The sequence below is a fragment of the Cyanistes caeruleus genome, chromosome 6 (genome assembly GCF_971803275.1).
Source record: "Cyanistes caeruleus chromosome 6, bCyaCae1.hap1.1, whole genome shotgun sequence".
Classification (NCBI taxonomy): domain Eukaryota; kingdom Metazoa; phylum Chordata; class Aves; order Passeriformes; family Paridae; genus Cyanistes; species Cyanistes caeruleus.
In genome coordinates this window covers 51,077,926-51,104,620 of record NC_141706.1, presented here as the reverse complement: position 1 = coordinate 51,104,620, position 26,695 = coordinate 51,077,926, and the positions used below count along the sequence as shown (strand labels likewise).

At 35.7% G+C, this 26,695-nt stretch overlaps 1 protein-coding gene and 1 long non-coding RNA gene across 3 annotated transcripts in view; one reads left to right on the top strand and one right to left on the bottom strand.

The window, feature by feature from the left end:
- The window catches only part of GALC (galactosylceramidase), a 35,530-nt gene that overhangs the window by 5,314 nt on the left and 3,521 nt on the right, over nucleotides 1–26,695 (top strand). Inside the window, exons 3-16 of one of the 2 annotated variants that reach the window (XM_086895936.1) lie at nucleotides 1,451–1,514; nucleotides 3,476–3,589; nucleotides 4,975–5,114; nucleotides 7,236–7,274; nucleotides 12,470–12,600; nucleotides 14,820–14,975; nucleotides 17,000–17,124; nucleotides 18,310–18,437; nucleotides 18,883–18,972; nucleotides 20,330–20,419; nucleotides 20,758–20,902; nucleotides 21,576–21,756; nucleotides 23,992–24,155; nucleotides 25,792–25,868. In XM_086895936.1, the coding sequence (XP_086752062.1) occupies nucleotides 1,451–1,514; nucleotides 3,476–3,589; nucleotides 4,975–5,114; nucleotides 7,236–7,274; nucleotides 12,470–12,600; nucleotides 14,820–14,975; nucleotides 17,000–17,124; nucleotides 18,310–18,437; nucleotides 18,883–18,972; nucleotides 20,330–20,419; nucleotides 20,758–20,902; nucleotides 21,576–21,756; nucleotides 23,992–24,155; nucleotides 25,792–25,868 (1,644 nt within the window). Of the gene's footprint in view, nucleotides 1–1,450; nucleotides 1,515–3,475; nucleotides 3,590–4,974; nucleotides 5,115–7,235; nucleotides 7,275–10,371; nucleotides 10,500–12,469; nucleotides 12,601–14,819; nucleotides 14,976–16,999; nucleotides 17,125–18,309; nucleotides 18,438–18,882; nucleotides 18,973–20,329; nucleotides 20,420–20,757; nucleotides 20,903–21,575; nucleotides 21,757–23,991; nucleotides 24,156–25,791; nucleotides 25,869–26,695 lie in introns of both variants that reach the window. The other variant, XM_086895937.1, reaches the window with a different exon arrangement.
- Nucleotides 2,398–3,385, bottom strand: LOC111929920 (uncharacterized). The gene is made up of 3 exons (XR_002864939.2): nucleotides 3,343–3,385; nucleotides 2,836–2,885; nucleotides 2,398–2,453 (listed from the first exon to the last, which is right to left on the bottom strand). It is a non-coding gene; the product is annotated as an uncharacterized LOC111929920 (long non-coding RNA).

Sequence of the window (26,695 nt, the reverse complement as noted above, 5' to 3'; positions counted from 1 at the left end):
GTTAGTTAGCAAGTGTAACCTGTGGAGTTACCCAACTTAATGTATGGTAAGATTATTGCAGTGGACATTAATAGCTTGTTTTGCTTTTGGCACTGTAAATTACTCTGCTGGAAGAGGATGTCATGTCACTTTCAAGTAATGCAATCCAGATGGCTGGAGGGGAACAATTTACTATGCAGTTTAAAGAATTAATTTTCAATGGTAGAGTAAGGCGTAATATGTGCCTGGGGAATCAAAGCTGGTTTTTTTGAGACTAAAGCTGTGTGTTACTAATATGAATGTTCTGATTAGGCATGTGGTAAAAGAAAATCTAGAGAGATCATGATTTTAAAAGAATTTTTGATGTGCTCTTTTACCAATGTTGATGTTACTCTTAAACTGTCATGTCTGGGAGGGGTGTACCTTGCCTCTGTCTCCTTGTCTTTTAGAGTCAGTCAACTTTCATGATGGAAATGGGAGAACAAATGTGTTAGAAGTTTAAAACAAAAAATGTCAAAAAGAGGAACGGTAAATTGGTAATACTTATTTTGCTGTAAAAAGCAAACAAAAATCCCAACTTGTAAGTCAAAAGACATGTCATCTGTGCTGCATTTTATGCAAATCAAATTGCATTCTTATGTCTTAAAACATTTTTTTAGATACCAAAATTATACTTGGGTCATTCCATGCAGGAGGCCAGCTTATTAGTGGTTATTAAGATAATGATTAATTTTAAGTTCTGACTTGAGCAGCTCTTAAGCCACTAATGGCTAGAAGAACATATTGGCAGTAGAATCACTTGTATGAGCTTGAATTTTGTATTTGGCTTCACCAGTCAGATGCCAGGGGAGGGGTATAGTGGACTAGCCAATTGTTTTCCAGTGATGAGTTTTTTCCTCTCTTGCCTGTTTGTAGTTTCCAGATTATTCCTGATCCGTCATGTATGCTCTTTCACATAACCTGTGTAACACTTTACAAAAATGAATAAAAAATACCAACTTCAGCAATTTGATTTTAAAAGGAAACAAGTTTGACTTCTAATATCATTAAAATACTGCTGCTTTCCTCATATATTCTCTTCTGCTTTCATAGTACTTTGGCATTTTCTTGAGCACAGCCTATTTAAAATCTGCATGGTTGTGGAGAAGTGTTGTTAATGGTGCAAGAGTCAATGAAATTATTGAAAGACGAGTGTACTCTTTATCCTGGTGGATTTTCTTTTGAAAAGCAGAAATTTATATAATCTCTCATTACATTTATAATGTAATTTATATTACATTTTATGCATATTATTTTATACATATTATTTTATAATATAATTTATAATTATAAATTACATTTATAATTAATTTTATAATGGTTTAAAAAAGTAAAACAATTGCAATTTCAGCATGCTCAAAATTATACACTTATCTTATTCTTCTTGTTAACAGCAGGATTCTATCTGTTCTTCTGTCTCTTTTTTCCACAGCCAAATTTTGGTGCTTCTTTACATATTCTCAAGGTAGAGATTGGAGGTGATGCCCAGTCAACAGGTATGGATTTTGCATGAGCAGCATTTAACTGCTCATTTCAGTGATGCTGTAAGTAAGGTGTGCTGCACATGGAGCTGAGGAATGGAGATAGCTGAACTGAGTTGCAATAAACCCTAATGCCTTGTACAAGAGAGATTTACACCAACATTCTGGAAGCAGTTCTCACTATCATATGGTTAATAGGTTGCATTCTAAAGCAAGTGAGTTCTTTTTTTTCCCCCTACCATAGTAGGTACTAGGTAGGTTTCTGAGCATTTCTCACACACAAGTTTTGCAATACCAGCTACTTAGTCTTAAAAGCATGAAATGCAAAGGCATCTGATCAGAAGCAGTTACATTTCTTTTGTTTAATTAGCTGCAACATTTCACTGGAGTGGCATTGGCTGGCAGTAGGCAGTATTTTTTTTCTTCCAAAGAAGGGTTGCAAATGAAATGTCTTGATGTAATTTGCCTAGCCTACCTACTATATTTACATACAGGAGAAACTATTTAGTAACTGGTTGTGACCAAAAGCTGAGGAGCAGAGACTGCAGCTTGGGTTTTTTTTATTTTTTTTGTGTGTCTTTTTCTCAAAGTAAATCTGGCCACATCAGGAACAGACTTAAAACCAGACACAGTTAATAAATAGAAAGCATAGAATCTGATTTTGTGTTGTTACATATGTGTATATATATATCTGTGTATATATACTTTTATGTATATATATATACATTTTTCCCCTGTAATGTCTATGTTTTGTATAATTAGATACTGTTTTTCGTTCTTGTGTTTACTTCACAAAAATTGACATGATGAAAAGTACTGTACTGGGTTTAAGAGCTTGGCCATGAATTGCTGGGTGGGGGTAGTGAAATCGTCTTCAGGCATGCACAAACCTCTTCAAATGTTCTTACTGCTGGCTAAGGAGAGTGTCACATACTTGTGTGATAGTTTCCAGTTCTGAAAAGGAGAACAATAAGATACATATATCTCAGTGCACTAGACTGCAGCTCTTCTTCTGGCCTCACAGGTGTGATCAGGAGTTCATTTGAAAAATGTGATACAGAGCCTAAATTTGGAATCTAGTTGTTTCATGTTCCTGACAAACTTACATGTAGCCAAGTGTTGGTAAGGTAAAAAAATGAATCCTGTTTTCTGTAATGAAATGTGCTGTTTCAGCAGGCTTCATTTAAAACAAAATCTCATTAGAAGAGCTCTCTGCACACAATTTAACATCAGTTGCATAATTGTTGCAGTCATGTACACAAGTTGCAACTTGACTTTTGTGTGTAAGGACTTTCCATGCAACACTGGTTCTTTTGCGCCTTTCTAGTTTGTTTACCTTTGCCTGAGGAAATTCAGCACGTAGCATTCAATTCCAAAAAACTTTTCCTGCAGTCACAGAACACAAAAAGTTGTAAACTACATATTTTACTGTAAAAATAAAAAACCACACACCCTCTTTCCTGTAATTGAAAAAAAATTCATGGTAGTTCTGTCTTTTCTCTCACTGGATTTGCCTTGTGCGGAAGAAACAAACTATAACCTTCTTTTATTTATTTTTTGGTTTAGAGATATCTTGCTTGTATAATAATTTCTTTTCCTCTTAATCTTAATGCTGTAACATTCATAGTGGTTGTTAATGTCAAGATATGAGACAATAGCAAATAAAAATTTAGTGTTATCATAGCTAGAGATAGAAAATGCGTAATAGCTAACCACATCTGATGTTAAAAGCCAGCAAAAACCCTTCAAAATAAAAATATTAAAATTATTCTAAGTTAATATGCTAAGAATGAAGGGTATTTGCATTTATGTCCCACTATTCCCTTGGCTTTGAAATACATACCAAGGAACTTGTGAACCATGTTGGAGATATGTGCTTGCATACTATGTTAATGAGCAGTGCAGAAAACTTCATGATGTGTAACAGCTTATGACACAGAAGATAATTGTGAGCTACCTGTCTCTTTCCTTCCTAGATGGTACTGAACCCTCCCATATGCACTATGAAAATGATGAGAACTACTTCCGGGGCTATGAATGGTGGCTGATGAAAGAAGCTAAAAAGAGAAACCCCGAAATTAAACTGATTGGTAAGTTATTTTGAGCTTTTAGATTTAAATGGCTTTTTATACCCCTGACTAAATTACCTGTCTGTCCCTTAATTAACATTTTAATTGGGAGATGTTTTGATTTTTCAGTAGACAAAGTAGAATCTCTAATATTTGTTCAGCTTGTCTTGATGCTTACCGTGTTTTACCCTGTACAATAGTACAACATCCTGACAAGAAGCACAACAAATATCTAATAATTTGTTTGTATTAAGTAAATAAAGTTTTTAGTGTATCGCAGCAATGAACATGATTGATTTATCATGAGAGATAAATTCCCAAATAATTGAGTAAAAAAAACTGGGAGGGATAAAGTAAATCTTACTGCAAGTATAAATGTGTAAATCTTTCACACACTGCATTTGATTAAATGTTCTTATTACAAACCAATCAAACACTTCCTCTTTACTGTAGTGATTCTGGTCTTCTGGTTTGTCCTGCATCTGTAGTTGAGTTGTAAGAGGAGTTTCCTTTCTTCCTGTTTTAATTGTGAATTGTGTGTGTGCTGTGACAATGCAAATGTGGAACCTTAGGTTGTTTTTTTGTATTTTGGAAATACAAAATGTATTTCACACGAAACAAGGTAAGGAATCTGTCGGTTAAAAGATGTCTAATTTCCCCACCTTCCAGTGGGCTTTACCATATCCAGCCATGAAGCAAGGCTTGGTGCAGGATTTGCCAGTCAGGTTCTGTTAAGCTTACCATTTATGACTAATTGTAATTACTAATTGTAATAATTAATAATCCCTCTTCCCTCACATCAACTTCTCAACAAAGGAAGGATGATTTACTTTTGAATTAGCCTATGGTATCATATACAAGTTGACTGGACACGTAGCAGCATCTGGTTAGATTAATTTGTTTTTCTTACTTACTGCAAGATCCAGGGAGCAGCTGAGACTTAGAAATGCTTTTTCATGATCCTAATCTTCCTTCCTCTCTTATGATCAGATCATCATGTCTTCTGAAATTCATCTCTGGGAGAGAAACAATTTTTCATGTTCTGGATTGACCCTTTGTCTTTAGCTTTGTAAATTTTTATCTTAAAATCTTTGGATTTTTAAACCCGTTAGAGCTAGTACCATAAAATTGACAGATTATATGCAGTCAGTTTTTCCCTAATAACAAATGTTTCCTAGCTCAGAAAACAAAAGTAGCTATTAATTGCTTGATCATAATTTGTATTAGACCATACTCTGCAGTAAGATAAGTTACATTTCATTGTCTTCACTGGAACCAAGCAAGTTTCAAGTGCATATCTGTTCCTTCATTTTAGGTAGAGAAAATTACAGCTTGCTCTTGAAGCTTGTTGAATAATGTAGAGCAACCACTTACCTTATTCATTTGGTTTTCTTCTCTCTTTCCAGGATTACCTTGGGCATTTCCAGGATGGATAGGGAAGGGAGAAAATTGGCCCTATGACTATCCAGATATCACTGCTTACTATATTGTTTCTTGGATATTAGGAGCAAAACAGTATCATGATTTGGACATTGATTATATTGGGGTCAGTAAAGAAAAATCTTCTGTATATTTTGTGTATATTTTATCTATCTTAACTCCTAAAATCTTGGTCTTGCCTCTCTTTATTGATGACTGGAGGAAGAGGAGGAGGATTGCAACAGAATTTTTTTTTTTGTAATTGCAGATTTGGCTTGTACTGTTGCTAGGGGAAAGGCAGCAGTTGTGTTAGTTTACAGTCTTCCTGAAATTATGGCTGTTAAAGTAGAACAAGTGTCAAATGGTTCCTACCTTCCCAGTTTTAAAACAAAGTTACCAAAGAATTTGAGAGTTCTTTTACCTTTTCTACCTTGTTTGTTCTGCTTGTGTTTCAGCAGTTATCAGATGACAAAAAACATCAGTTAACAGTTTGAAAGTCAGCTAACATGACTTAGCATAAAACATGGTTGTTATTTTGCAGAGGAGCAATCTTTTACAACTTTTTCCATTATTACCTGCATTATTAGTAGATAAAAGTGTGTATTTTACAGTACAACTACTGTGTTGTCCTATAGTGCATTATATGGAAGCAGTGAATGAATGTCTGAGAAAAAATGTCATAAATTGGAGATGAGATAGAGAAGCAGACAATCTGAAAAAACCCTTCAAGTTCACTATTTGAGCAAGAAAGTATGTCTAGGATTCCTCTAAAATAAATCCTGTACTTACTGGACACTTATTTTTGACTCTTAAATGTCTTGATATGAGAAGTTTAGCTGCGGAAAAGCTGAAAATCACTTCAGCAGTCCAGAACAAAGCTTCAAAAACTGTGGTTCCTATCCCTCAGAAGTCCGACCTTTCTGCTGCAATGTGGGAAGGTGTTCCTCACTAGTATCTCCTCAGGAATGCATCCCCTTGAGGCTGCTAGCTTATTTCAGTTAGATCAGTCCTGCACTGTGGGTAACATAGTGATACTTCAGCAATTCAGCTGTGGGGACAGGGAGAGCAATTGCTGTTAGATTTTTCCCTGCCCTGTGTTCTTTTAGTAGAAAGTAAGTTCTGCACTTCATGTATTTGAGTAATGTTGACTTCGGTGTTGTTACTTCACAGTGATTAGCCTTCTAAATTTTCTCCTTGTAAGAAAAGGGAATTTTGGCTTATCCAGATATGGTCTCATTTCTTTGTGGATCTGAAAATAAATCTGAAATACAGGGAATCAGTGAGAGGTCTGTGAAGGCTGAGAAGCTATCAAAACAATTTCAATGCTATTATGGTTGTACATGGTTAGCCTTTACCACTCTTTCTGCTGTAAGTATATGTTCTGTATCACTATTTGCTTTATGATGAGATGAGCCTTTCCTTAAGTAATGTTTTGATTGGCTGATTTCTGAAGTTTTATGTTAGCATTTATAGAAAGATATAGAAATATCAAAATCGATATTACTTACCCTATCTATAGGAAAGTGCTTGTACCTCACCGGGTAATCTAAACCTTTACTGGTGCATGTGAGTTGCAGTGTTCATGCTGTGGTTGGAAAAGAAAGAAACAAGATTTCTGCCTATGTCTTTTTGGTAGAAAGGCAGACCAGTGTTCAGGCTTTTGAATTTTGAGCTGTGTTTTGTTTAAACTCTCTTTCCATAAAAGATGAAAATTTCGAAATGAGTTAATTTTGTGTCTGTTTACTTAAAATATGCTGTATCTCTTTTGTGTTCAAGCTTGGATATAGTCCTGTGTAAATTAGAAAGAACAGTTATCTTTATCGATTTGTTCAGTGTGTGAGTTACTCTCGCGCTTATATGCCCATGTATTGCAACAGCGGCCCATTCATTAGGCCACGCCTTGAAGCCACAATGAATTTCTCAATGTTTCTAGCAAACTATAGGGCCATTGGTAATGTAACACTGCTGCCATTGTAGAGCTCAAGCAGCTCTAGCATTCTTGTCAGCAAGAAGGAAATCAGGGGACCATAGAGAAAGATTAACAAGCACCTTACTATGAACTTTCATAAAGAATTTTCCCCAGAAAAGCTGATAACAAAACCAACCAGCACTTCCCTCTAGCACACGGAAACCGTAGAGTTGATTAATGGATTCTATAATCTTACAGATATATATATATAAATGAAATCTTTAATTCTCCATTGACATATCCTGATTTTTCTAAATGGATTTTACTTTCTCTTTATAGATATGGAATGAAAGGGCATTTAATAGCAAATACATTAAGGTATGTATTATTTTCTTATTTCTGTGGAGTGCTTGTCCTACTGTGTGCAAACAATTAGCTTTTCTGAATTTGCGTAGGAAAGGGACCTTAATTCTGCAACTATATCACTTACTGAACTCTGTTTCTTGTGGTTGCATGCATGGAAAGATAACATGTTCCGATATTTAGATTGTTTATTTTGTGTATCTGAAACTGTTATTTTGGACTATTATTTTGGGCACGTTAGTGTATGCTAAATGCTAGGTCTGCTAAATGTTAGTGGAAGCTTTAATGAAAGCTAGTTGATGCTACTATCATACAAACTCAAATCATCTTTATACTGGCTTGGATATAGCTAGAAGCTAGAAGATCTAGAATTGCTTGAAATTCTGTCTCTAAGTTCTGTGATTACAGTGCCCTTAAATATTGCTATTAAACCACAGTAAAGGCTCTGTGTTTTTAACTTTGCAAAATTCAGTACCATTTGTTTGAAAAAGCTGTAGGAACACAGTATTTCACATAACCAACCTTGAGATAGCTCTAATATTTTTCACTACTGAATGCTCCTGCAGCCCACCAGCCCTGCTTTGAAAACTCTCTTCTGTTTGTTACATTGTCTTGCAGTGAAATCTTAAGCAAAAGCTTCTGCTTTGTTCCTTTCCTTGTTGTTGCTTTGAGACTAAGACACAATGGCATTACCTCTTAAAAACAAGCAAGACTCAGAGAATCATAGAATGGCTTGAGTTGTAAGGGACCTTAAAGATCATCCAGTTCCAATCCTCCTGCCATGGTCAGAGACACCTTCCACTAGACCATGTTGCTCGAAACCTCATCCAGCCTGGCCTTGAACACTTCCAGGGATGAGCATTCCCATCCATTCCCCCTTGTCCTATCATTACGTGCTTTTGTAAACAGTTCCTCTCCATCTTTTCTTGTAGGCTCCATTCAGGTACTGGAAGGCAGCAATTTAGTCACCCCCAAACCATCTATTCTTCAGGCTGAACAATCCCTAATCTGTGTCATGTCACCATGAGGCTTTCTCATCTGCTTGTCTTGGCTTCCTCAGTGGAGAAAAAGAATATGAACAAACTGTTGAGTCTAGGGGAAACATTCTACTTCATAGCTTTTTGAATACTGTTGAATTGGGACTGAGCATTTGGCTTCTAGAGCTGAATATTTAGTTTAAAATTTGACCTTAAAATCACACAAATATTTAATGAAAAGTTTTCATTAAACATCTCTTTTACCGTTTATTCTCTTACAGTGTCACTTGGCACCACTTCTCTCATCAGCACAATAGTTCTGTTTGCACTCTGCCATTTCACAAGAGGTCAATATACTGAAATGTACTGCTACACACCAAACTTTTTTTGTGATTCCTGTTAAGTACATCACAGATAAGCTCTTAGTTATCTGGCTAAATTTTTAGTTGTGAGATGTTATTCTAGATACTTCATCCACTGAGATGCTAGTTATGTTTCTTAATAATTAAAAAAAAAAGAAGAAAGAAATGGAGGTTCTAATGCTTCTAAATTCTTCAAGAAGACCCTGTTCTTTTAGTTATATGAATAGTGGGTGTGAGAGAGCTATTCTGCATGTGTTATTGTGGAATGCATTTTGGGTGCATGCAGTTCTGTGCCCTTGGTACTTCCCTTTCAGCATGGAAATTGTGCAGCCATTCATTTTGTTTTTCTGAGCTGTCTCTGTGGTTAGGCAATTTTTCTGAGCATCTAGGTAGCTACAATGCTTTAAATTACAAGGACCTTTTAATATTATGAATTTTGCTTTTGGTAGACTTTTTGTTTCAAAGGTTTCAAACAGCTGAACAGAACTTCATTGCCACTTTTCTTAGTAAGTTTTATGTCTTAATTAGTTTTAGATCTAGATTGTCATCAACATTTAGATTTTGATTTCTGTCCTTATTTGATTACATGAAAAATGGAAATGCTCCCTATTTATCTTCACATTGCCAGAGGGCTATTACAAGAAATTATTTAAGGGTTCATGCCTACTGATCTTTGAATCAAATTGAAAAATCTTATATGCATGCATGCATACACACAGTTCATCATTCTTTAAAATTGAAAAATGCATTGGGTTTCTTCCCAGATGCAGCTATATGTGCAAGCTGCTGAAAATATATTTTTTAATTTTTCTCTTTTTCTTTTAAATTTTTGGTTTGAGTTTTTAGATAGTACCAGCCCTCTATAAGGCTGAGTATGTTTTGTGTGGATAAATTTTATCTAAGAAGTTCCATGGACAAATGTGAGCTGTTTATCATCTTTAACGGTGAAATACTAAAGAGAAACTGGAAGGACAGGAATTCTTTTCTACTGGCATGTTTGAATTCAAAGTTGGTTGCCCTCAGTTTTGTTGTAAATATGCAATTCTATGCTTATTCATTGCTTTCCTTGAAAGTCAGTGAAATATGAGAACCAAGCAGTGGGTAAACTTAAATATTAAACACCTAAAACATCAAGGTTTTTTTTTTTTTGTTCAGTGAAATAGGCAGTGAAAAAAATGTTTTGGTGCTCTTCATTTGAATAGGACTGGTGTTTGGCAGAGATTTCTGTTCTTGTAGAAAGCTGCATGGATAGGTCTTTTCTATTTTAAAACTTCAATCCCTGTTTTTTCAATATACTTTTTTTGGGTTCAGGTTAACTTTTGCTTCTGATCACTTAGGGAGGTGTGTCCACTTCCATAATTCAGCTAGCTCTTATTTTTAGATTAGCTTAACATGACTGACTTTATGATAAATCCATTACTTTTGTGTAAGGAATTACATACGTGCCAGGGAGTCAGTATGCTGAGACTGTCCAAGTGGAGTATATATGTACACATGTGGTGTCAAAAGTTATCCAAGTGCTGAGAAGCTCATTTTTGTGTAATGACTATCTCAGTGTCAATGAGAACACTCCAGTTTAAAAAATACTTTCCATTAACTTTGTCTTAGTTGCCACCATAGCTCTTGTTTGAGATGGGAGAACTTTTCTTATCCATCCTGGTCTGTAAACAGAGGCTTTCACTGACTCCTTCCAAAGTTCTTGTTTTCAGTCTGAAATTTCATGTTGCCTCATTGATGAAGGCTGTATTTTAAGTGGTGTTATCTGTTACTAAGGTGCTTCGACATTATTTGGACAGACTGGGTCTATGGAACGTTGGCATCATCGCTGCGGATGGAAATTGGGACATCTCAAAAGAGATGATAGCTGATCCCTATCTTAATGATGCTATTGAGGTAGTCGGGTAAGTGTGGGAGAAGGGAGACATTTTAAACATTGCTGTTGCTTCCTATTTATAAGTCTCCATCTCCAATTTCAAGAGTCATATATTCTTATTTCATACTTCCTAGCTGTTTCCATTTTTTCCATCGTGTCCAGTGGTGATGGATTATTCTTTCTTGTCTTTCTCCTTTCAGTTTAGTACATGTGTAAGCTGACCTTGTCACTCTTCCATCATTTCTTTAAAGTGTCCATTTAGGGGCTGTGTTTTAGGCTTCTTAGCATTAGCAAATGACAGGAAACTTCTAACTAATCTGCATGTGCATGTTCCAAGTCAGAAAAACCTTAGGATTGAATTCTTGGTCTGCAACTGGTTTTCGTTTCGGTTGAACTTGAACTTTCAGAGTGGAACTTATCACCGTGGGCTTTTCTGTGGCTGCAGCTGAGATTTTTCTGGTCAGAGCTAGAAGAGCTAGAGCTAGAAGTTTCTTTTTATTGCTTGTATCTGATAACAGATAATATTAGAAATGCATGCACTTACAGTAACACAGAAGTAACATCAAGCACCTAAAGTTTGTAAACTAATACAGCCTATCTCCATTTTGGCAGCTGGGAATGCCTTCTGTTGGTGTTTCAGCAAATGTCAGTTCAACTGTTTGCCTCTCTTGTTCCATAATACACTTTATTACTTGATTTTGGCAATTTATTCTGCTGGTTTTGTTCTCTTTCTAATCTCTGGTTTCTCAAAATTATACATAGTTTTAAAAAAATTACATGTTCCCAGTGGAAATGTTGTGTACAGATACAAATTGTTCACTTGTGTTACATTTGTTAACTTGTTTATCTTTGTTGTTAACCTTACTGTGATAAGAACATTCTTGTGGGTCACTCGTGTACTGTTTATCCTCTGGGTGTAAGGAAGCATGATATGCTCTTCATAGTTTATATGAATGTGTGGTTCAAAGGTTATAGCAGGTCAGTTCAGCAGGGATTTTATAAAGAAACTGCTTTTGTATTTGTTGAGCTTGTAAATATCAATCATCTGAAAGTGGCTGCCTGAGAAATGCCAATTATAGTGTCAGTAGTGAGTAACTCATTTGGTTTAAAATAGACTTAAAAAAACCTTTCTTAGGTTAGGCAAGACTTGCAGCTCAGCAGGTGCATTAGGAAATGTTTTAGTAATTATTTCCAAGACAGTACAGCTTGAAGAATGACTGTGTACAGTTCTTGTTTCTTCAGGAACTTGGCAGAATCAAGGATAGAAGTACTTGTTTATGTTTGTGTCTTTAGAACCACAGACATGTTTTAGTTGTTGTTTAAAATGTAAGTTCTTTTTGTCAGAGGTTTTTCTTCAATGTGATACAGATTTTGCCTCAACTCCCCCTCCACCACTGATCACAAAAAATGGACAGTTAGGTTTTTTCTGTGCAGTGGTTTTGTTATCTGTCAAGAAATTAGGGTTACTACAAAATGAGAACAACATGTTTCTCAATCAATGCTGACTTTAAGGTACTACCTACCCCAGAGAGTTCTGCTGACCTAGTGAAAGATAATAGTATTTAGATGTCTGTCCTTCAAATGCTCAGGTTCAGAAAGTTCATAAACATTTTGTAGTTTAGCCATCAGCCCTGTAACATCTAAGTGGCTAATCTGCAAATAGAGTATACTGCATGAAATGTGATATGCTTTGTCTTAATCTGTACTTTCGTGTCTGTAAGAACAAAATGTTTTTAATTTTTCCTTTTCTTATGTATTTTGGAATTCAGTATGGTAGAAGAAGGTATCCTTTGAAGTCACTTTGTATTTGACAATCTTGTATGTATTGTTTGGTGTAACAGTTGTCCAAGTTGCAAAAACCTGAACTGAAGCATAGTAGTTTTTTCAGCTAGTGCTGAAGAAGATGCTGCCTTCCAAATATAAAGTTTTGACAATTTGAAAACCAATTTTTTTATTTGTTCCTTCTCTCTGTTCTTTGCTCTCCTTTTTTTTTCCAAGCTGTTGAGGTACACATTGGATAAGCATGGTCTGGAGCAGGTGAGGATCATAGCCAGCGATAGACTGTGGGAGCCCATTTCCTTTGTCATGATGATTGACTCTGAGCTCCACGGAGTGGTCGATGTGATTGGGTAGGGGGTTCTCTCTGTTCTTCTTTCTTGGTGGTTTGTTTATAGTTTGTCTTCATCTTATTTATAACTAACACAGCCAAAGCTTTACCTCTCTGTACTCTTACCTGCAAGGAAAGGATTGATACTATAAAACTTTCTTACTAACCCACATCAAATCACACAGCTCTTGTCCCCGTAACAGCCTCAACCTTTCATTAAATCAGGAGTCTTCTGTCATGTCGAAGATTCGTGTTGGGAGTGGTTGCGCTTTTGAGGGATTGAAGGTTTTTTGGACAGCACTGTTTATTCTGAGAGTTTTGGTTCCTCTAACTGGTATGCAAAAAGTGCTTTAGCTTTACAACTTAGTACACGGCCTTGTAATTTCCACTGGTTTGTTACTGAAATGTTTGTTATGCAGAAATGAATTTGGGCTGTGATTCTTCTTTGAGTTACAATGGTTTGATTCTTAGTTCTTGTTTTGCTTTGATGACAAATTTATATTTGGAAAAGATGCAACCAGCTGACTTGTTTTGCTAGTTCTGGGTTTTGTCATAATAATATTTTACTAGTAGACTAAATTTGAGATTGAATGACTTGTTGGCTGAATGGAAATGTGTATACAAAACATTTATTAACTTTTCTTTTTACAGTTGCTCTAAACTTTAATGACTAGGTGCCATAAACTTGCCCGACCCAATCACATGCTTAAAATGTGTCAGTTCCTTGCTTCAATTTGAGTCTTTTCCATTCATCTTTATATATCTGAACCATAGGAGGTGTAGAAATGAATGCTTTTTCTGCAAATACAGATAGGCAGTCATTGTCATCAACTTTTGCAATCAGTCTCTCCCCTCATTCTGAACATGAACAGTATCTTGACAGCTTTTCATAGGTGGAATCTTGGATCATGTCTGGATGAAACTCAATGGTTTTTACACTGCCTAAGTAAGCTGTATTTGCTTAACTCTTTATAAGTCTAAGTTTTACATCCCTACTCTGATTCAATCTTAACAGGGAAATTATTACACTCTCTTGTGTATTTCAGCTTTTAATGGGATATTAGCATTTAAACACATTTTCAGTAGCGTAGAAAGACAAATTATTCCTACTTTGCTTTGTTTTTGAAAGCTGTGCACTTTATGCCATTACAAAAACCTTTTGCTTGGTACTAAGGCAATACCTAGGTTTCCAAGCCAAAGGGGAAATACACAGTAAAACATACAGGAGAGCAAAATGTTGCTAAAATCCCTATTATCTGTCACATTTCCATTAGTGAAGCTATGTATGAAGGACTGCAACACTGGGAAATAGCTCATTGTCCACTACAGGGAAAATATTGGAAAAAAACCCAACAGTCAGCCTAGAAAAACTGGCGTTTCTTGTATTCCTGCCACAAATGTATCAATTGATCAAGTTGCAGGCTAATAGTAAAGGAAATAGTTTCATTTTAGTGTACGTATTGTGTTCAATAAATGTGCTAAGTGAGGAGAATCACAATCCTGTTTTCTGCAAGTGGTTTGAAAGGTTTTATTTCAGTCAGCAAACCTTGCACTGCATTTGGTGGGTCAGTGTCTTGATTGAGTATAATCAAAGTCTCCATTGGGTGAAAGGATCTGTCCTCATATTAAGGAAGATCTTGAAAAGAAAATTAGCTCTCATTATATGTTTCAAGTATTGTCAGTTTATACCTTTGTAACTTCTCTAGTCCAACTACCATGTTTTTTTGAAACCTGAGTTTATTAATAAAGATGTACAAAATCAGTCAAGTTCATGTTTTGTTCTAAGACATTCATGCAGCTAAATTCTTAGGATAATGCCTAGTGCTGTATCTTACTGTTGGTTTTACATTATTTATGGTTTTGTTTAAGGTAGTATGAGTTAGCATGTATTTTCTCTATTCAGCACATTATGGTAATGACCATATTAGCTCATAATGACAAATTAGCTCAATTTCAGGACAGAGATTTGCTTTAGCAAGCTGTGAAAATTGCATTGTATCTGTAATACAATCTAAGTTTATCTATGTGCTATCATGTAGCAGAAGAAATAATCTACTGATGTAAATACAATGAGCTCTAGAATGTTACAGCTCCCCCTTGTTCAATTTTCTTGTATTCCACTTGTGGTATTTTATTTTTCATTTTCAGTTTGAAGGAAGTGAATCATTACTGCTATATGTACTTCCAAAATTTGACTTTCTCTTTGTACTAAATGCTCTTTCTTTTCAAAATATTGTGTAGGGCTCACTATCCTGGGACAAAAACAGTGCAAAATGCTATATTAACTGGGAAGAAACTGTGGTCGTCGGAAGATTACAGTACTTTCAATGACGATGTTGGTGCAGGATGCTGGGCTCGGATCCTGAACCAAAACTACGTGAATGGAAACATGACCTCGTAAGTGTTGGGCACTGTTGCACACTTTCACAACTCGAAGTGTAGGAATTATTTAAAGTACTGTATAACACATCCGTCTGCTCTGGTGAGAAAACAGCTAAACTGAAAGTGACCCCAATGTGGTCTGAATTCAAATATAGTAAGATAGGAAGTCTGCTGTTCTGACCTCTTTCTGAGGTAGAAGTTCCACAAGTTTCAATGTATTCTTGTTCCCCAGCACTCAGTAGTTTATGCAGTTAATTTCAGATGCCTTTGAGTCTGATGATAATTATTAAAAAGAGAATGTTCTTGAGAAGAGCTAACAGTTAAAAACATTGGAGGAAAATAACAATGTAAGTAATTTATCGTATTTTTCTTAAGGTCTTTATCAGATTGTATGTCTTCAGTTAAACAGAGAATTACAGATGTAGTTATCTAGTTTTTCCATACAACTGCTTCCTCAGAATCAATTCTTAAACATGCTGTAGTGTTTTGATAATTTACTGTTTTCTGCACATTTTCTTTCCAAACTGAAAACTGTAAAAAAATGTTCTCTCTACTGTGAAGTTACATAACTTAGTTTTAGAAAAGAATAGAAATACAGTTCATTTCTGGTGCAACAACTGGCAATCTGAAAGAAAAGGTTTGGTTAAAGAAAAGGTAGGCATCAAGATATATGCAAAATTGTTCAAATCTTTCAGATTCTTTATAACTTCATTCTGGAAAAATAAAGAGAAATCTTCTAGTCTGTTGCTTCAAGTGGAGTGCTGGAAAAATTACTGATACTTGTAAAGGGAAATTTTTTTAGTCACCTGGTTTCTACAGATATTTTATCTTCTCTGCAAGCTGAAATTTTCAAACAGATGAATATTTCTTGCTTGAATTCCTGATCATTCTGCTTCCTTCTTAATCCTCATATACTTTAATATCTTTATTTGGGGTCCTTCTTTTTCCATTGCTTTGCTATTTTTCCAAGTCCTTTCAAATTATAAATGCCCCGTTTCTTTCACAGCCTGACAGCTAGGCGTATTTAGAAATTACTGTAGAATATTTCCAAGTCCAGGTGTCCAACAGTGAAGTTGTCTTGGCTTCTATACTGAAAACAAAATCTTTCTGACGAAGGGTAGCTTATCTTTCTGCTAAGTTTGTTTCCTTTGAAGTTGAATTTCCTACTTTTCTTTCTAAGTTTGAAATCAACAGAACAAGTTTGATGTGAGCAAGCTGAGTTTACAGTTCAAGAGTTGTTTATTTTATGATCATGTTTTTGTAGAATTCCAGGATCTCTTCTGTGTGTATGTATAGTGTGATAAGTCTGTGGCAGTGCCTTTAGAATGAGGCCTTTGTACTCACCTGTACACAATAGCAAAACAGATTGTCAGCTTTTGCCTTCTGCTTAACTGCTCTGTTAGGCTATATTTCCATATTTAAGGCCTAGAGGTCTTAAGTTTAAAGTCTTTGCAAAATATTTTCAGTGAAGCTCAAATCAAAGTGTGTGAAGTGATTATCCTTGTCAGGATAGAACAACAACTCCTTGAGGATGGCTGGTTAAAGTTGTTTTCAGTTTGTTACTTACATGGATAAAGATAAGATCTTTTTTTAGTGATGGTACTTAACTGCTTCCCTAAAAATCTCCACCCAAAACAGCTACCACCATGCACAGAAATAACCAAGCAATCACAGAGACCTGAACTGAACAACACCCAGCAAAAAGCTGTAGACTTCGCTAACAAACTTTTTTCCCATCAGAACAGGAAAAAATCCCAAACAAATGGAGTCTTTACCCTCAATACAAGTTTATTTTAATGTACAACTTTTTGTGGGTTACAGTCAGAGAATTTGTCACCAGTTTTGGAAGTTCTCAACATTGGAAGCTGATTTGCTTTATTTTCCTCTCCTGTGGGTTTTCTTTTTCCTTTTAGCTAGACAGATATTCCTTCCACCCTCCAAATTGTTTTCATTGTATGCTGGAAAAAAGGAGAAATGGATTCTTGTATTAAGTTAATTTAATACTGTCTATATGAATGAAGAAAATATTTTTCTTCTAGAACAATTGCATGGAATCTGGTGGCCAGTTATTATGAGGAGCTGCCCTTTGGTCGATGTGGATTAATGACAGCACAGGAGCCATGGAGTGGCCACTATAAAGTTGAATCTCCTATCTGGATTACAGGTGAAAATTTTGCAGTTATAAGTTGGTGATCTGACACTGAACATCACTGTACTTTCCAAGGTCTTTATTTATTTAGTGGTTTTATGTGTATTATTTTTTGTACCAAATTGAGGTAGATTTCTGGAAAGTTTTGTGAATACATTAAAAAAGAAGAAAATAATGTAATTTCAATAAAAAGCAGAAAGATATAATAGTAAGGGAAATATTTATACTTGATGTTTAGCTGTATCAAAAATTAAAAAGCTACTGCCTTTATAGTTGCTACTATTAAAATATTTAAATCTGAAGTGCCCATAAAGGTTAATGTGCTTTCTTGTTTCCTTTCCCTTTTTTATTTTTAATCTTTGAGTGTCAATCAATTCCATTTGGTACTTCTCAATTTGCAAAAATGGAACAAAGAACCTCTGTATTCTTTTCCTGCTTGACATTCTTGGCTTGGGTAAATCACCATTTCCTTGAGCCTGGGGAAAGGGAAGAATGTTCATGTGGTGTCCATGGGCACATGGTTTCACTGGCTACTCTGTAGTCCTGTGATATTTTACTGCCTTTGCCGCAGTTTTGTAGAGCAACTATGCAGTGCCATGAAGGAGGAACCAGACAAATGCTTTAATTTTTGTTCTTCTTCTAGTTACCTATAAATGTAAAAGCATTAAAGGAAAAATGGCCGGGTTTGCCATGTACAGAACAGCTGAACAGTTGTTCCTGTGTCCATATTGCTCAGGATTTTCATGATCTGCATCATATTCTTGGATAGTTTCACTTACTTTCTGAAAACCCTACTTATTTAGTTATTTCTCATGGATTTGCCCATCTGTGCTTTCGCTGCCCTAAATGTTTCCTTTATTTTAAGATAAAAAAAAAAAGGGAAAATCTAAACTGTGATGAATATTCAAATTGAATGGACATGATTACCTTATATAGTTTGTACTTAATGACTGAATAATTATAATTACTATCATTTTAACTGTTTTGTCTGCCACAGTGTTGATATTTTTAATTTTGCTGTAGTATAATTCTTTAATCTTTCCTCTTATATAAGTAAATATTGTTTTGGAAGTTCTATTACTTTCTTCCCCAAATCAGGTTTCAGTTTTGTCAGCATGTATGAGAAAGAAATTTAATTAAGCCTACAAATGGTACCATTTTTATTAAGTCTTAATTATTGTATTCTGATTTTTGTCTCAGCACACACCACACAATTTACTCAACCAGGCTGGTCATACTTGCAAGTGGATGGACACTTAGAAGGAGGTGGCAGCTTTGTAGCCCTGACAGATGGCCTAGGGAACCTTACCATCATAATTGAAACTATGGTATGTTCATCAGCAATTCCAGCGGACTAGAAAAGTTACAGGAAATGTTTTATTATGAAGAACCTGTCTTGATCTATGTTATTCAGTATCTGTGAATGTTCTTTGATACTTTGTAGCTTTATTTATGAGTTCACTAGAGGTCATTTTTTCTATCTGAACTTCAAGTGCCTAGTTGAGACTTCCTGGAGGCCAATATATATGCCATCTTTATCTTTTTATTACACATTATCTGTAATTGGATGACACCCTGGGAGGAAGTTATATCATGTGCTTTCTTAAAATCTGTATTCATAATAAAATTATTAAACTACTGTAATTGCAGCTATTAAGATAACAGAGAAACAAATTATTGCTCTTTTAATTTCAGTTCTATGCTGTTGGTTTTTCATGAATTTTGCCATTTGTTGCATTTTAGTAATGTGTGTCTCTTCTGTCTCTTTTTCAGAGTCATAATCACTCTAAATGTATCAGGCCTCCATTGCCAAATTTCAATGTCATACCTCAGAGAGCAACTTTCTACCTCAGAGGGTCATTTGTAAGTAGACTTTGAATACATTTGATCAGCCTTGTAAAATGAATTGCCATTCTTAATCAAATACATACAAGTCAGTATCACAGGTTAGCAAGAAATTAACAGTCTCCAGTATTGGAGGCTGTTTCATGCCTGGTGAAGTTTTAAGCGTTCTGTTTCGGTTTTACCATGAGATGCAATGTCATAACTGAAATGGTAGAATTGCTGCCTCCCAGTCTCATCATCTGTATATTGAAGAAGAAATTTTACAGGAGAGAAATGCAACTGAATTTTTCTTTAGAATTTATTCCAAGGCTGGGTGCTCTGACATGCTGACATAGTTCGTTGGGCCAGCACAGACATGATCTTTTTAGTTATCTGTTCATTTTCAGAATAGCTGTAGTTGATTTTATACTATAGATTTTGTTGTCGCATCCTGTGAAGAGATATTTGAGAATCTCCCAGTTGTTGATTTATTTATTTTCTTTTTTAATCTTGCTAAAGTAAATTTCCCTCTAATGTTTTCACAGTGTAAACCGGAGGGAGTCATTGTTAGTTGATTTGGATGATTCCTTCTCAGAAGCTGACATTTACTTATTTGGATTTGATTTTTATTTTTTGGCATCAGTAATTTCCTTTAGGAGGAGATAATTTGGATAATACTTTTGGCAGCAAAATAGTTCACTGGGGAAAAGTAGTTGAATGTCAATTTGGATACACAGCTCCCTTTTGGGGAAGTATCAGATGGCTTATCCAAACCAAGCTCTAGGTCTCTTGCTTTGTTATTGATGTTGGTAACTGAAAAGAAATTACGGGGGTTATATATGGTTGATAGGGTATTGCAGAAGGATGGAGACAAAGCAAAATACTTTGCTCAAAAATTAAAATCAAAGAACTAGCAACTAGACTGAAGGCCACATGAAAGTGAAACCAGTGGGATATTATTTCAGTCCAGTTACTTCTTGAAGGAGAGCTTGTATCCAAGGTGTATTGTTGGTGAAAGAGAAGCTAAAGATTGTGTCTGTGTTTGCAGTGCTTTCTGTCTTTGTAAGCAACATTAGGGCATGTTAGGACAATGCTTGATTAATGAATAATCTATAAAAATGTAAGGCATATGTAATGATTAGCTGAATAGAGTTGTGGCCTCTAATGTGATCAACAGCTTTGAAATAACAAAAATTAGACACTTATAGAGGACTGGTATTTCTCAAGGCATATGTAATGATTAGCTGAATAGAGTTGTGGCCTCTAATGTGATCAACAGCTTTGAAATAACAAAAATTAGACACTTATAGAGGACTGGTATTTCTCAAGTTGAATATTCAAGGTTGTTTATTTTGCTGTTGTTGTGTTTTAAACTGTATGGTGTGTTCCATTGTAGTATATGGTGGAAACCCTTCAAGTGTGGCACTCTAGACTTGATTTTGAATCTGGACACTCCAGTCTTTTCCAGAAACTCCGTCCTATAAAGGTAAGTTGATAGTTTTGATTACAGTCCCTCTGCAGTTTCAGATGTGTCTTTCCTCTTTGGTGAAAGTCCTCAAATTTCACACTTAAGCTGCATATTTAGGGCATGTTTTAATGCTGTTTGAGTGCAGTTTTACTGGCTATGTACAAGATTACCTGGAGGTAATAAAGAATTTGGGGAAAACGAGTTCTGAAAATAGTCCAGAGATATTTAAATGCTGTGGCAAGAAGATGGGATTTTTACTTAAATCAGAACTTCAGAGGATCTTCTTTACTTCTGGAACTTGGGTATTTTGTCATTTAGTGGGTAACCTTTGCAGCTTGAGCTTTCTTCAATTCCAGGTATGGAAGGGAAGATTTACTTTAGATCTAAAAGTGGATGAAGTCTACACTTTAACCACACTCAAGACAGGACGGAAATATATTTGCCCAGAGCCGCCTCCTCCTCAGCCCTTTCCTTCAAATTACAAAGATGATTTCAATATACGTAAGCCAGAATTCTCTTATCCAAAAACTTAATTCACACACAGATATAATTGTAACGTAGGAAGATAGTAAGTTATGTTATTTGAATCCTCTACATGAGGTAGCCTGAAGATCTATTTTGGTTTTGTTTATTTATATCTGTTTTTCCAACAACTTATACCTGTATGACTGTACACCTTATGTCGCTGTTTGACAGAAAATGATTCACATGGACACATCTCAATGTGTGATAGGAAAAAGAGAGCGATTTATTCAGTGATTCCAGTATTTGTAGATTCTCGACAGCGACCAGGGATTGGATAGTTAGGTTACCACCTTCCCAACCACACTGGTCGTGAGAAACATCCATCAAAGACATTTCTTTAATGGAATGTATAAGCATCTATGTTTATAGTTAGTTTCCTGGGAAAATGGCTAGAAACTATGAAAACAAGCTCAGAAGGCTTAATTCTTACAGCGACAACCTTACACTTGCAATGAAGTGTATTTAATGTAATATCTTATGTGGTGTTCATGTGTTTGCAAAACCAGTGCTTAAAAACTTCCATTTTGGGGATTGCTTTGATATAGCAAGTCAGAAATCTGGAGAAAATTTTCAGGGGAAATTTTTGAGAACAAGTATACTAAAGAAAAGTAATGTTTTAGAGTTGATGTGTATTTTATTTTCTGAACAGGTAATCCACCTTTCAGTGAAGCCCCAAATTTTGCAGATCAGACAGGTGTATTTGAATACTTTGTAAATGCTTCTGACCCTGGAGATCATGTGTTCACACTCCGCCAGGTGGTGGTTCAGCGGCCCATCACTTGGGTTTCTGATGCAGACCAGACCATCAGTGTCATAGGAAATTTTAAGTGGTATGTAAATACTATTTTGTAGCAGCATTTGGGGAAATGTCTTCCTCACCAGTGTGAGGAATGATAAGTTAATCTGTCTCAAGTCTCATTTCTCTTGGACAGAGGGCTTTTGCTTTTGCCTCCAGATTCTCTGTAGTCATGTAGGAAGGATGATTCAAGCACTTCTAAAAGTCATTGAGCCCTCCTCAGGGCCAAAGGTCAACTGTGTCTGTCTAAATGACTCTTAAAGGATGGAGAATCCACCACATTTCTTGGTTGCTTAGCCTAATGCTGCAGTGTCTTAGAATGTTTCTTTTTGCTTATGTCCTGCTGGGCATATTTGTTCAAGGTAATTTTTTACACTAATGGATCTGAGTTGGCATACTAGAAACACCAATGTGTGCCCTGAGTTTCTTATTTCTTAAACTGGACTAAGAAAAGGATTAATTTTGAGTTACATAATTTAGAATTATTTGTTAGCAGTTTGATCAGTCTCATAACTCTCAGACTATTTAGTTGATAATTCAGATGTATTTGTTGCAGACTGCCATCTTCTGAGCAGTTCCTAGAATTGTATGGATTTGATGCCAATGCTACTTCAAACTCTTTTATTTCTGGGTGAAAGTAACTGGTTTACTCTTTTGATGAAAGTGTGGTTACAGTTGCAATTCTTCCTAGGAGATAAAAAATTGCTAGGCGCTACAATGACGGGAATTCAGAACCAAGCATCATATTTTAGAATAATGTTTATTTAAAATTAATAAGTATTGGGAAAGAGCCTGTTAACTAATTATGCTTTTAATAGTAATAATAAACTTCATACTTAAAGCTTTCTCTTCTGCTTAGAAGTCTAGCCTAAATTGTTTTGATATGTTCTTTAAAATAGCCGTTCTGTCAGGTTTTTTTCACTTTAATTAAATCATTGATCTGGCAAATGCTTTTTTAGAACATGTTTCACACTTCTAATTTCAGGCCTATAGTCGTGATTGAATCTCTTTGGTCCAAAACCTGGAAAAATAACACCCTCTTGTACTTGGAGGCTGTTCTTCAGTTATCAGATGTTTTCTTTTGCAGCCCTCTGTTAAGAAAAAATCTCACATTCCCCCTATAATCAACTATCCCTCATTGAGTAAATCATACTCAGTGATTCCTATAACAGCTACATAGGACATATTTGAAAATTACTGTACTGAGATTCCTAAAAACTTCCTGTTATTTTATTTTAGTTCTGTTTCTTTGCGTCTTCATCTTGCTTTCAAAACCAAGCTTGCTTCCTGAATATTCAGTTTATTATTCAAGTTTTACTGGCCTGTAACTTTTCATAATGCTAGTCCTCAATTTCAGGCCCTCAAGTTTGTTTGCTTCATCCTCAGTTTAAGACTCAACTTGTCCCTGGCAGATATTTTCAACAATGAGCACCTGCTACTGAAATTCTGAGCCAATCTTGTGTTAGATTTCTCTGTGGGATGGTACTTCAGTTGTCAGTGGCACTTTATCGTGATTCAATTTCAGGATTGTTTAGTTGGTTTTAGTTTTAATTTTAAACTTGTGAATGTGAAAGCTTTTTACTCTCTTATCCTAGATTTGTTAGTGTTCTTCTCTGATGGTTTTATTGAACCTAGGTATATTCTGAAAGTATTACTATGTAATTATTTCTGTATTGCTTTGAGTCTCTTTATAATGGTTTAAGGAAAATGTGGGGGGTTTCTTTTTTGATAAATGGGGAGGCAAGAAAGTAATCCTGTTTGTGTAATGGCTATATTCAAGAATATGGAGCATTACATTAGAATTAAAACTCAGGTCACTCTTACTACTATGTTAGAGGTGAGGAGAAAAGTTGCTAGAATAGATATTCTCTGATTCAGTTATCAGCTGAGCTGCTGTCAAAGAAAGTCTTTTCACATTCTGTAAATAATTCTGGATAGTTATTGCTTAAGTAAGTGCCCTTGTGGCTGTATCTGTATTACAAGTGCTTTCAGACATGGGATGTAGATCAATTAATAGAAGGAGAGACTTCTTATGGTTAAGAGCCTTGTAGTGCAACTCTGGGGAGGAGGAAGTTGTGTAAATTTTCTAGGTGCAATTTGATGGTTCTGGTATTATTTCACTTTATTCTTTACAGCTCTCACTGCATGCATAATGCAGTGCTTTACTGTTGAGTTAGAGTATAATCTCAGGAAATCAAATAATTTCTGCGTACTGCCTACTCCAAAAAATTGATTCCTTCCTTGTTAAAACACTAAACTTCTCTTACAGGGTAAACATGACAGTCACTTGTGACATCTACATAGAAAAACCTCGTGATGGAGGCGTGTTTATTGCAGGAAGAGTTGACAATGGTGGGATATATGTGCGACGTACCAAAGGAGTTTTCTTCTGGGTTTTTGCAGATGGCACCTACAGAGTCACTGGTGACCTAGGTAAGCAGCTCTTTGCAAAAGTGGATACTGGCATATGGACATGTCATTTTGATAACTTGGATAAAAATGGGTAACACTCAGATTTTATAGTTCATTTGTCATGACTATGAATTTAACCAGTTGTGCTCTAATGATGGTCACTTTTCATAAGTAGAAAAAGCATCTGGAGGCTACTGGCTGGCCCATTTCTCAGGCTCAGCTTTCTGGAGTTTTTGGTTTTCCACTAACAAAGTCTGTTTTACACTAGCAAATATGAGCTATTTTGCTTTTCATAAATACTCTGATAAAATATTAATTACAGAAAGATTTGATCTGTATTCTTAAACTACACATAAAAAAAAAATCCTGCTTGACATGAAATGGCTTCTCTTAGAGAGCAGTTCATCTTACATCTGGCTTAAGTGATGATCATAAGTGGCCTCCTTTTTCCTCAAATTATGCATCCTCCTCTTAGTGTAGCTCAGTGGAGCGAGCACATGTTCTGCTTGTGATGCTAACGTTCTTGTGTGTTTATCTGTAGAGCACTTCACAGGCACATGGAAGAGTGTATGATAATACTTCATCAGTAGCTAAAAGTTCTTTTCAATTTGTTTTGGCAGAGTGGCATATTTAGTTGTTTAAATGCATTTCCTGTCATTTCATGAGTATAAATTAAAATTTTCAATAGTTTCTGATGAGTCAACTGTAACTTCCAGATCTACAGTATATCTGATCTTATGTTTTTTTTTGTGTATGTGTGTCTGTGTTCCTTTCCACTTTTACCATGGAGAGGTAGCATAAAGAGGGATTTACATAGCTTCTCTTAATGTACCAGTGCTCCCTATGGAAACTTTACAGTGTGTCATTCCATAAAAACTTAAGTTTCAGCTGTATGAAAATACATACTTGTGTTTAGGGTCAACTCAATTTTTTATTTGTAATAAGACCTAGCAACATTACCTGATTAGTTTCTCAGGCTGTCAGAAATAAGTTTTCCTGGATGAAATGAGTAGATTTTGATCAACCATCCTGTTATTTCAGGCTGAGACTCTTGTTACACAATATGATAATTTTTTTTGTACAGTTATTTTCAGTCATCTTTATATTTTTCTAGAAGGGAGCCTGAATGTTAAATTATCTTGCAGCAAAAACTGTCTACTGAATAAATGAGGACTTCTAGCACTTAATTTTTTTTCAGGTCTTCATCTTCCCTCCAGGTGTCATTCACACCCCACTTTTGCTTAGCTTAAATTTTGGGTAGAGCTAAGCAACACGACGGTGTGGCAACTCAAACCCTGTGATTTAAAATAGTTTCAAACAATACATAAACAAGAAGATCTATAGAATGATATATAGCTACTATAGCTATAGCTACTGTCACACTTTTTGAACTTGTACTCTCCATAGAGTGGATCCAAATCTCATGCCAAATTGCCAAGAGCATTGAGGATTTCAGTGAGAAAACAGTTCTGGCAAAACAAGAGAAGGTACTGATAATGCAGAGTCCAGGTTTACATGTTAAGCCTTCCAAATTGGTAAAATATCAATCCTGAAAACTTCTGAAAAATAGATACTATTATCCTTTCACTGGCTTGGTATTTATCAGTTTCAGCAAAGGGCTGAAGTTACACTTTGCTAACTTAAACATGTTTTGCAGCTGGAGAGGAAATACTAATGAAAGGACTTGCTGGTGTCCGGGATAATGCATGGCACACACTCACTCTCAACATTCAGGTAAGGACTCAGGCAAAAAGCTAGAAAACCAGTTTTGACACTTCCAGTCCTAAATGGTTTACACAACACTGTGCTATGCTATTGATGATGGCTTTGCATTAGTTTAGCCTATCAAAAATATAAACAATATCTTTTATATTAAACCAATGCTAAAATAACTATACCAAGTTCTGCTGCCTGTATTTTAAAAGAGATCTTGAGAATTTGTAGAAGGTGCAGAAAATAACTGGAAAGATGAATTGAAAGCTAGAGGTAGAAGGGTGAGTCTCATTTAATTTGATGGAAAGATGATGACCTGGCTTTCTGTTCTTAGGACAGTGAGTAAATTACTAAGGTAGCCTGTGTTACAAATCTGTCTCCCACCAGTTCCCTTTGCAGGCTAAGGCCATGTATGGGGAGCTAGTAAAGGACTGGGAAACTCAGGTAAACTGAGTTCCTTCTCTGCTGTGGTGGAAGAGCACAAGCATTATGTTACTGTATAGGTGGGCTGCAGTTCATGAGAAGCCTGTCTGCATTTTTTTCCTTCCTTCCCACTCCACCCTTTTTGACCACAGTGACCTGGGGAGGAAAGTAGCCCCAAACAGTGCTTTAAATATCCCTGTGCGATTCGATGGGTGTGACATTGGTGCAAGTACCTAAAAGGCTTGAAGTTCCTCTTCTGAATGCCTTTGTCTAATTTAGCCTTTGCAACTGCAACTGGTTTGAAATGTGGGGAAGCTTAAATCCTAGCTGGGGATATTTACTATGGAAGGTAATGCTTTTAAAGTTATGCACTGAGTCCCTCATGCTAAAATGCCACTGAGTATTAGAAGCTGGTTTTTGTCCCT